This window comes from Hyperoodon ampullatus (assembly GCF_949752795.1).
Source record: "Hyperoodon ampullatus genome assembly, chromosome: X".
Classification (NCBI taxonomy): domain Eukaryota; kingdom Metazoa; phylum Chordata; class Mammalia; order Artiodactyla; family Ziphiidae; genus Hyperoodon; species Hyperoodon ampullatus.
Window position 1 is genome coordinate 79011788 of NC_136913.1, and position 12032 is coordinate 79023819.

At 35.7% G+C, this 12032-nt stretch overlaps 1 protein-coding gene across 8 annotated transcripts in view; it reads left to right on the plus strand.

Moving 5' to 3' along the window:
• PCDH11X (protocadherin 11 X-linked) overlaps positions 1-12032 on the plus strand; it is a gene marked incomplete at both ends in the record, with an annotated part of 695461 nt that overhangs the window by 325310 nt on the left and 358119 nt on the right. For 6 of the 8 annotated variants that reach the window (XM_079727504.1, XM_079727507.1, XM_079727505.1 and 3 more), the window contains one exon: positions 3113-3193. The exons of the other annotated variants lie outside the window; for them this stretch is intronic. In XM_079727504.1, coding sequence (XP_079583630.1) covers positions 3113-3193 — 81 coding nt within the window. The remainder of the gene's footprint in view (positions 1-3112; positions 3194-12032) is intronic. 8 annotated transcript variants of the gene reach the window in all.

Below are 12032 nucleotides of genomic sequence, written 5' to 3' on the forward strand. Positions count from 1 at the left end.
CATCAGGTTTTACTGAATTAGTGTTTTGTCAAATTCTTTGAAAATATTCTTACCTGTTCTGTTCCACACAGACAATTCATTCATAGAGGCTAATTTTTCAGTCTCTTCAAACTTGGTATCACTTCCTCAATCAAGTAACAGCAATTAAGCATTGTTGGTAACATCTGTTAACTCAGGAAGGAAAAACACTCCATACCATTTTCCTTTTTTTTTTTTTTTAATTTACCATTGCTGTTGCTCTCAATGTCCTCAACTTTTTGAGTAACTGTATTTGGTGAAACGCTAATAGTCTTAAGTTTGTTTTCTCTAGATGTATTTCTTTGGTTGTTGTAAGCAAACCCTGTTTAATAACTCGCCATCAGTGAGTAGTTCTCTCTGCTTGGCTAACAAATTAGCTTTTCAGAAACTTACTTTTGTCACTCATTTTCATTTATGTTTGTGATGAAATTCTGCTATGATGAGACCTTTCATTTTAATTTTCTAATTCTTCTAACTGTTGCTTTACTGTGAGTTGGAATATTGGGGTGAGTGCTTGCTTAGTCTGTAATATTAACGTGTATTGCATGCTTTTTGTCACAGCTATAGTGTCATTGCAGAATAAACACTATTTGCCATTTAAATGATAACAAAATAATTCTTGCTCAACTGGGCCTTAAAAATGTTATGTTCCACATCTGACTGTCTCTTTATATATATATATATATATATATATATATATATATATATATATATATATATATATATATATATTTATATATATATATATTTATTTATTTATTTATATATATATATATATATATATATATATATATATATATATTATTTTTGACTGCATTGGGTCTACGTTGCTGTGTGAGGGCTTTCTCTAGTTGCAGCAAGCGGGGGCTACTCTTTGTTGTGGTGCATGGATTTCTCACTGTGGTAGCTTCTCCTGCTGCAGGGCATGGGCTCCAGGCGCACGGGCTTCAGTAGCTGTGGCATTCGGGCTCCAGATTGCAGGCTCAGCTGCTGTGGCACACGGGCCCAGTTGCTCCACGGCATGTGGGATCCTCCCGGACGAGGGATTGAACCCATGTCCCCCACATTGGCAGGTGGATTTTTTTTTTTTTTTTTTTTTTTTTTTTTTTTTGCAGTACACAGGCCTCTCACTGCTGTGGTCTCTCTCGCTGCGGAGCACAGGCTCCAGACACACAGACTCAGTGGCCATGACTCACGGGCCCAGCCGCTCCGCAGCATGTGGGATCTTCCCGGACCGGGGTACGAACCCGTGTCCCCTGCATTGGCAGGCGGACTCTCAACCACTGCGCCACCAGGGAAGCCCCTGGCAGGTGGATTCTTAACTACTGCGTCACCAGGGGACCCCTGACTGTCTCTTCTTTTTTTCTTTTTTTTTTTTTCTTTTTTGTGGTAAGCGGGCCTCTCACTGTTGTGGTCTCTCCCGTTGCGGAGTACAGGCTCCGGACGTGCAGGCTCAGCATCCATGGCTCACGGGCCCAGCCGCTCTGTGGCATGTGAGATCTTTCTGGATCGGGGCACGAACCCGTGTCCCCTGCATCGGCAGGTGGACTCTCAACCACTGTGCCACCAGGGAAGCCCATCTTCTTTTCTTGATTTGAACTAATGGGCATGCAGGAATAATAAAAATATAAAAAATAAACTGTCATCGTAAGGCAATAGGAATGGAGCACTTAAAACTGTGGGGGAGGAAAAATAATTTTTCCTCCACGCTTTCGGATTCTTGGCTGAGACCCTCCCCCCAACCTCATAATAAAAGACAGATTAACAGGAGAAAAACAGACAAGTTTAATAACATGTATCCCTCCTGTATATGTGAGAGATACCCAGGAAATCTGAGTAACTATCTGAAACGGCCCAAGACATCACCTTAAATACCATCTTCAGATAAAGACAAAGAAGATGTTGGGGGCAGGGGAGCCAGTTATGGGAGGCTATGAGGAAAAGCACAATAATCATGGGTAAGATTGTTGTGCAGATTTAGGTCTGTTGCCTACTTCACTGAAAAAAGTTTTAGAGATTTAGTCATCCTTCACTTCCTGGTACAGAGAGAGAGACACACTTACAAATGGAGATTTCCCTTATAAACGTAAATATCCTCTACAAAAGGGTAACTTCTCTTGGTTTTCAGAGCTTTTCTTATGTCTGCTGTTTCATAAAAATAATCAGCCTAAAATAATCCTTATGCCAGAAACATATTTTTGGTGGAAAATATGCTCCCCCTCAAAACCCTGTCAAGTAATAATTACATAACTCTAATTGGTAGTACACCAAACATCAGTATGAAGTCTTGAGAGTGTGACATAAGGTCTCTGTCACTGCTACTCTATTCTGCTATTATAGCCCATGAGATTCCAACAGTCACTGAACTGGGTTTTCTTAGCTTCCTTGAAAAATTTCTCCCTTGGCTAGATAAAAGGATAACTTTTTAACCAAACCCTTTCCCCCATATACTAAAATCACATACAAAGAAATTTGTAGAGTATACATTCAATATTTTTAAAACAGATAATATACTCTCTGTCCTGAAGAAAATAAAATGGATATAGACATCATCTTTTCAAAATCTTGATAATTATTCTGGGTTGGTATGCTAGTATCTCTATACTGGTTCATAAATTTCTTGGCATTTCTAACAATTGTTAAATATCTTTATATGATAGATAGCAAATTTGTGATGTGGTGGCATGCACAGGATAGATTTTAATTTCAGACACTGTAAATTTGCAAATGCAAGCTGTGGAAGACATTGAGTTGTAAAAGCATTGGACTGAAAGTCTCTCCAACTTAAATTTCGGCCATTTAAATGTTTTAAACTGCCCTCCACAATTGCTTTCAAATGTTTAAAAGAACTCTTAAATGTAACACTGGGTTATAAGCTCCGTTGGAAAAGGAATTTCTTTTCTTTTTTCTCTTGTTTATTCCCAGTACCTAGAGCTGTGCCTATCACATTGTAAGTCCTCAATAACTACAATGCCTAGAAAGAGATATTTACCCAGGCACTATTTTACTTACCTGTGTTTGATGCATGTGTGCAATGTACTATGTTTTTCACTTTCAACAAACAAAAATACTTCTTTTTGTTCCCCTTGTAAAGCCAATGAAAGAGGTTATACGATCTCGCACACCCATGAAAAAGACAACTACTGTGGAGATCTGGACTCATCCCCAACCACAGGTATGAAAGGAAACACTTGATATTTCCCTTTACTTGATTTTTATGAATGTATAAAAAACATTCTTTTTTTCTTTTTTTATTTTTTCTTTTTAATTTTTTAACATCTTTATTGGAGTATAATTGCTTTACAATGGTGTGTTAGTTTCTGCTTTATAACAAAGTGAATCAGTTATACATTTACATATGTTCCCATATCTCTTCCCTCTTGCATCTCCCTCCCTCCCACCCTCCCTATCCCACCCCTCAAGGTGGCCACAAACCACCGAGCTGATCTCCCTGTGCTATGCGGCTGCTTCCAACTAGCTATCTCTTTTAGGTTTGGTAGTGCATATATGTCCATGCCACTCTCTCACTTTGTCACAGCTTACCCTTCCCCCTCCCCATATTCTAAAGTGCATTCTCTAGTAGGTCTGTGTCTTTATTCCTGTGTTACACCTAGGTTCGTCATGACCTTTTCTTTTCTTTTTTCTTAGATTCCATATATATGTGTTAGCCTATGGTATTTGTTTTTCTCTTTCTGACTTACTTCATTGTATATGACAGACTCTAGGTCCACCCACCTCAATATAAACATCTCAATTTCATTTCTTTATATAGCTGAGTAATATTCCATTGTATATATGTGCCACATCTTCTTTATCCATTCATCCGATGTTGGGCACTTAGGTTGCTTCCATGTCCTGGCTATTGTAAATAGACCTTCAATGAACATTTTGGTACATGACTATTTTTGAATTACACTTTTCTCAGGGTATATGCCCAGTAGTGGGATTGCTGGGTCATATGGTAGTTCTATTTATAGTTTTTTAAGGAACCTCCATACTGTTCTCCATAGTGGGTATACCAATTCACATTCCCACCAGCAGTGCAAGAGTGCTCCCCTTTCTCCACACCCTCTCCAGCATTTATTGTTTCTAGATTTTTTGATGATGGCCATCTGACCAGTGTGAGATGATATCTCATTATAGTTTTGATTTGCATTTCTCTAATGATTAATGATGTTGAGCAGTCTTTCATGTGTTTCTTGGCAATCTGTATATCTTCTTTGGAGAAATGTCTATTAAGGTCTTCTGCCCATTTTTGGATTGGGTTTTTTGTTTGTTTGTTTGTTTGTTGTTATTGAACTGCATTAGCTGCTTGTAAATCTTGGAGATTAATTCTTTGTCAGTTGCTTCATTTGCAAATATTTTCTCCCATTCTCAGGGTTGTCTTTTGGTCTTGTTTATGGTTTCCTTTGCTCTGCAAAAGCGTTTAAGTTTCATTAGGTCCCATTTGTTTATTTTTGTTTTTATTTCCATTTCTCTAGGAGGTGGGTCAAAAAAGATCTTGCTGTGATTTATGTCATAGAGTGCTCTGCCTATGTTTTCCTCTAAGAGTTTGATAGTGTCTGGCCTTACATTTAGGTCTTTAATCCATTTTGAGTTTATTTTTATGTATGGTGTTAGGGAGTGTTCTAATTTCATACTTTTACATGTACCTGGCCAGTTTTCCCAGCACCACTAATTGAAGAGGAAGTCTTTTTCCAACTGTATATTCTTGCTTCCTTTATCAAAGATAAGGTGACCTGATATATGTGCATGGGTTTATCTCTGGTCTTTCTATCCTGTCCCATTGATCTATATTTCTGTTTTTGTGCCAGTACCATACTGTCTTGATTGCTGTAGCCTGATTCCTCCATCTCCATCTTTCATTCTCAAGATTCCTTTGGCTATTTGGGTCTTTTGTGTTTCCATACAAACTGTGAAATTTTTTGTTCTAGTTCTGTGAAAAATGCCAGTGGTAGTTTGATAGGGATTGCGTTGAATCTGTAGATTGCTTTGGGTAGTAGAGTCATTTTCACAATGTTGATTCTTACAATCCAAGAACATGGTATATCTCTCCATTTATTTGTATCATCTTTAATTTCTTTCATCAGTGTCTTATAATTTTCTGAATACAGGTCTTTTTTTCTCCTTAGGTAGGTTTATTCATAGATATTTTATTCTTTTTGTTGCAATGGTAAATGGGAGTATTTTCTTAATTTCACTTTCAGATTTTTCATCATTAGTGTATAGGAATGCCAGAGATTTCTGTGCATTAACTTTGTATCCTGCTACTTTATCAAATTCATTGATTAGCTCTAGTAGTTTTCTGGTAGCATCTTTAGGATTCTCTATGTAAAATATCATGTCATCTGCAAACAGTGACAGCTTTACTTCTTCTTTTCTGATTTGGATTCATTTTATTTCTTTTTCTTCTCTGATTGCTGTGGCTAAAACTTCCAAAACTATGTTGAATAATAGTGGTGAAAGTGGGCAACTTTGTCTTGTTCCTGATCTTAGTGGAAATGCTTTCAATTTTTCACCATTGAGGGCAATGTTGGCTGTGGGTTTGTCATATATGGCCTTTATTATGTTGAGGTAAGTTCCCTCTATGCCTACTACTTTCTGGAGGGTTTTTATCATAAATGGGTGCTGAATTTTGTCGAAAGCTTTCTCTGCATCTATTGAGATGATCATATCGTTTTTCTCCTTCAATTTGTGAATATGGTGTATCACTTTGATTGATTTGAGTATATTGAAGAATCCTTGCATTCCTTGGATAAACCCCACTTGATCATGGTATATGATCTCTTTAATGTGCTGTTGAATTCTGTTTGCTAGTATTTTGTTGAGGATTTTTGCATCTATGTTCATCAGTGATATTGGCCTATAGTTTTCTTTCTTTGTGACATCTTTGTCTGATTTAGGTATCAGGGTGATGGTGGCCTCATAGAATGAGTTTGGGATTGTTCCTTCCTCTGCTATATTTTGGAAGAGTTAAAACCCATTCTTAAAATGTATTTCTCGATATATATTCCATGAAGTTTCTTTATGTGATTTTATGCTGGACTCTAGTGTGAAAATATGACAGTAAATACATATTTCTTCCTAGTGTAGTTTGATAATAATATTGGAGGTAGTTTATTTGTTGCATAATGTAAATTTATTCCTCAAAAAGCATCTTCTAAATGGTTGTCTATTCCACTGATGTTTGTCTAGTCATGAGGTCATGGAGTGAAAAAAAATTGAGAACTACTGTTTTACAATATGACTTAAATTTAAGCTGTAGCATAATATAGGACAATTTGATATTATGCTAATCAGAAAAATTTTAGTAAGACCTCCCTGAAAGAAACCAGTTTGAATTTTAAAGGAAATTATGTTATAAGGTATTCTTAAAGAATCCACTTTTACTCACTTCAATAAGGACAGCTCAAAATGTGACTAACAAATCCAATCAAATTTGTTTTCTTCATAGAGGCCATAAGGGGAATTTAAAAATGAAGTGAGGAGGTCAATCTAAACATTTGTTAGCCATTTATTATTCTGTGGCTGATTTACTTACTGTTTTCCATAACGTAGAGGTCCTGAATTTGACCCCTTGGCGGTCAAGTTAATAACCATAAATTATCCTCTATACAGTTATTTTCAAATGTCATTTATTTGTTACAAAGTATATAAATTTCAAAAATGTAGATACATAAATGCATATCTAGAGTATTAGAAAAACAACCCAAATGGGTGAGAAGAGAACCCCATTGCTTATCCTTTGTTATTTGATGAGTGCTTCTGAAATTCATGGAAGTCATGTGTTCTATAATAATAACATCCTACTATATTTTACAGTGTTAATTTATGCTCTTTAGGAAGAGTTACTGAATTAATACATGCCCTATAGGAAGAAATGGTTAATTAAATAAAGGTTCATTGCAACCTAGGAGCTGTCCAAATTGTTACTATCTTTAAATTACTCAAGTCCGAATTCATGAAGTTTTGCCAGATTTCAAACTGACTTTCCGGTCTTGCACCTCTGATTCAGTCTCAAGAAAATTGGTGAGGATGTAGAATACACGATGATAGACCACATCTGTATCCTTGATTAAGAGGCTATGCAATCTTCAGAATAGCTGTTTTGAGGAAAATTACACAATTTTAAAATGTGTACTTTAACGTCCAAAGATTTGAACTACTAATGTGACAAGAGGTAGGACTAGGATAAATAGTTAGATGACAGATGAAATTAGACATTATTATAGCACTCTTTCTCTATGAATAAGACATTGCTCTACAAGCAATATTTTTTTACCTAGCCAGTTACTCCTGATTGTATTCTACTGAAATGAGTGCAATATAAGTAATTCTACTAATTTCTTGCCAATTACTGATTCTCTTGTTTGTTTACGAACTTAAAATCTTGTTGGAGACACAATTATTTATTTTTTTAAACATTTTTATTGGAGTATAATTGCTTTACAATGTTGTGTTAGTTTCTGCTGTATAACAAAGTGAATCAGCTATATGTATACATATATCACCATATTCCCTCCCTCTTGCGTCTTCCTCCCACCCTCCCTGCCCCACCCCTCTAGGTGGTCACAAAGCACTGAACTGGTCTCCTTGTAGTGGGTTCATTTTGCTTGAGGTTCTTTTATTAGGTAAATCTTTTAGATATCTGAAAGCCTTGATTTTCTTTACTGCCTGAGACTTCAATTGAAATTTAAGATGTGTCATGGAGTGGTGGATTGCACTGCATAGAATTACCATAAATATGATACAGATAGGGACTTTCCAACCTTGGTTTTGGTGAATATTGTGCTTGCCTCCGAAAAGTTTAAAGAAAATATGTGTTTTATGAATAAGCTTTTATGGTTCCTTATATTTAGGAAGATATTCAATACTCATTTGTGGGATTTCAGAAGCAACAATCTAAGAATAGAAACTACTGAAACTAGAGTGTAACCTGAAAATTAAATTATTTCTATTCTTCCATTGAAATCGTTAAACTCTTTGATATTTCCTCCCTCTACCATTCAGATGACAATTAATGTCATGATACAGATGGTGACTTGGAGGGTTTATTTCTTTTAAATGAGCAAATACTACAATGGTGTCCCATAAAGCAGAATGATTCTTAGCTGTAAAAGCCAACTGTTCAACTAATTAAAGTAACTTGTGAACCATGAAATAGGTCAACTTATTCTTTGACCAAAGAAAATAAAAATGAAAGTGTCCATTTCCTTATAAGAAATATCCTTGTAAGTCCATTTCCTTTAGCGCTTTGCTTAGAATCTTTAGAAAATATGTGTACAACTGGGATGCGTGTCTTGAAGTTCCAAGTTAGATTTTTAAAAATTAACGTGATTTTTAAACAACATTGTAAAAGGAATCAAATCACGCATAGCAGCTTTTCAATGTGCAGTGGACAGCAATGGAGTCATAAACATTCACTGTAGCTAACCTCCTAGCATCTGTGTAGTATTAGGGGAAATAGAGAGCTACTCAGAAATGGCCGTTGACCAGCTTTTCACATGCTGTTTACATATGCCAATTCATGTGGAATTTTTATTTTTTGGTAATGCAGCATTCTATAATAACTCGATCTTGTCCCCTTGCATAATAAATTCCCCGACCCCAATCACCTTCCCTGCCTCTGATTCTTAGTAATTACAATGCTCTGTGTGCTAGCAAGTCTAAAACTGAATAACATTCTGTCAAAAACTTGAAACAAAATAAAACTAGTATATCGGGGGGGGAGTCTTTCTGTGACTTTCTATGACTTTCAATTACAATGGCCTTTCTTGTGAAACAATTCTGAGGACAGTCTGATTATGAATATAGACATTATCTTGGCTGCCACTGTACTTCATTAAATCCAGATGTATTGTGATCGTGACTTATATTCATTGAGAAATAAATAGCTTAGAACAGTAGTATTAGGCAACTGGTATAGAATATATGAGTGGGGAATGGACCCACTGCTTGACATTAACTCCCCATACCTTAACACCCACAGCTAATGACTTATGTCTCCTAAAAAGAACACGGTTCACCTCTGGCACAGAAAGTAAATGAAATAATGCAAACACTGTGAAGTGATATAAGAGAAATAAGAAAAGTAGAGCAAAATTTTACTTTGGAAAGATGACAGAAGTCATATGTGGCAATGGAATTTATTTCTTTTATTTAACAAAACTATATAAACTTATTACATATCAGGTGGTCTTTTAAGCAATTAAAACATTAATTCATTGAATTCTCATTACAAACTTATAGCTATTATTAAACCTATTATTGTTATCATTAACCCTATTTTGTAGATGAGGAAGTTGGAGCACCAAGAGATGATATCAAGTACCAAAGACAGGATGCAGTCTCCCTGGGTCTGGCTCTAAAGCTCATCTTTGTAACAACTGCTTTAATAATTTCTCACCACGAATGAACAGCAATAATGGAAGATAGTCCCTGGGACAAGAAATATTTTAAAAGGAGTCTCTTTCTAGTGTTAAACTAACATAATTTTCTATTCAGCTAGAACACCTGCTTGTATTTGTGTATGATAAAGGAAGATGACCTCGTTATGATGCTGGAATGAAAATAAAAGAACAATAAGATGTGTGGATCATAAAGAATATGAGGTTTTAAAATAATCAGGAAAATGCAATTTATAGACATATTAAATCTACAGTGGTAATCCTTAATGAAAATCTTTCTGCAGGATGAGAAAGGCTAATTAACAGTAATAGAATGTGTGAGAATTCCCATGGTTTTAAAGAATTACCTTGTAATCTTGGAATAGTGGCTAACAGGATCACTAATTCGATATGTTAACAGTAAAGTCATTTGATGAAGGAATTGCTACACTAATCTTATATTTTACCACAACATGGTTAGGAAATCCACAGGGATTTGGCAAATCAGTTTTCATAAAGTAAAATCAGCTCTTACAGTTCTTTCATATTCTAAATGGCCTACAACTACTGATAGAATAAGTCGCACGGTATTATTGTTTTTTTGTTTTGAAATAGAACTCCAAAGAAAAGTTTAGATGTTCAGGTTAATGGTCAACACTAGTGTCTTTGCTTCTCTTGCAAGGAAAAAAAAAATAGATAATTCAAGAAAACTGCCTTCCTAGACTGTGCATAATTAAATCATGAAATGTTAGACTACACTTAGGCAGCATTTTTTTTTTTTTTTTGATTTCAATATGTGTCTACTCAGTGGGGTCACTTGTAATGTTTCTTCATTAGCAGCAAAAGTACCTTGAAAAAAATTCATTGGGGTCATGAAACCACAAAACATTTTCCAAGGTGCACATACCATTAACTTCCTTTAGTTGCCAGCCTCGGTTTCACGTCAGATGATATTTTTGATAATGCTTTTAAGATATACACTTATTTAAAAATTTTTTTGAACTACATACTTCATAATTCATGTTTTCCTCAAAGATCAAAGCACTTATCTTTTGGCTGGGAATTTAGGATGTTTTTTTTTTCTTGTTATGATTTCTTCATGTTGTAGAGAAAAGTATATGTTCTATGGGAATGTAAGCTAATGATCATGCAAGAATCTGAGATCAGAATTTTTCCAAAGCTTAATCTGGGAACTTTTAAGAGTTATTTTCATCTTCTAGTATTATTTTGTGGAAGGTCTTAAAATGCCAAGCCAACTTTAGAGGTACGTCTTGACACAATAGGAAGCCTCATTAAAAAAAGAAATCAACATGGCTTGATGTGACATTATATATAACGTTTATTTTCAGACATATGGAAAATACTCAACATTGTTCTCCGACCAGACTCCTAAGATTTAGCCTTTGTCCTTGACCTTTAGTGGTGTCAGTACTTTACTTTTAGTCATTAATGACTTTTATTTTTAAGTGACTACTAAAAGCATCATGCTAGGTGCTCCACAGTAATTATTTCCTTTTCTTCAGTCCCTACAGCAGTTTTGTTGAGGTGTAGCTATAATATCTGCTTTTCTTAGTTGAGGAAACTGGGGCTCAGAGACGTTGAATAATGCACCTAAGTTTGCTCAGCTTGCGAGTGTTAGGGGGATTCAAACTTTAATGTTCTCATTCTAAAGTCCATGATTCTTCCCCAACTGCACACTGCCTCCCATTCTTTTTGTATTCATAGAGAATGTCTCTTCAGTGAACATGCATCCCACGTGTGACCTGACATCCCGCTGATTACATGGCTTATTTGTGAATCTCAGCAGCATAGCAGATTTGTGCCATGTTCACAGATAAAAGCACCCACAGCAGATGAATACACACTGCAACAGATGGAGACCATTCTTCTGCAGCTCTTAGACTACAAAATATTGGCAACCAGTTTTGAAAAGAAATTGCTAACTATGATGTTAATATCCACTGGTTATTAAGCTTTAAAGTAGAAAATAAATATAGACCTTAAATATCATTAGGTACAATAGTAATTCATAGGAATAAAAATAGGTCTCAATTTTCAAAACATAAGGAAGAAATCAAAGATGAACCTACTTTTACTATATTAATCATTTCTTTACATGGAATCTGGATTATGAGTTGTCAGCCTGCACATGAGTCCTCTAGCAATGCCTCTACCCAAGCAAAAATAAATTGTATTTGTAATCACAGATGAAACCTTTTTGATGACACTGAAATCAGAGTGCTAAAAGCTCATCACTTGGTTTATCTATCATGTGGGCTCACAAATAAAGCATGTTGGGAATTAAAAGTAGGCCACATGAGGGAGGAATAAGCATCAAATTAGGTAGGGCTAGAGTTGGGGGCACCGTTCAGGGTAAGGGTATGATTCTCACAGGAGAACTGTCAGCAAGCAAATTAGAATTCCCAAGAGGAAATATGATAAATTTGCACTAACTTTCAGAAACTAAAGGTCCTGAACTAGTGGGAGGGGTTCTGTAGAAAAGATATTTAAACAGTGCTAATAATCATGGTCAGGCAGCCATATTATTGGGTTCTCTTTGTAGTCAGACTCCAGCCAATGGCTCTCCCATTAACTATGTGTGAAGCCTGGGGCCAGTGATAACGTATT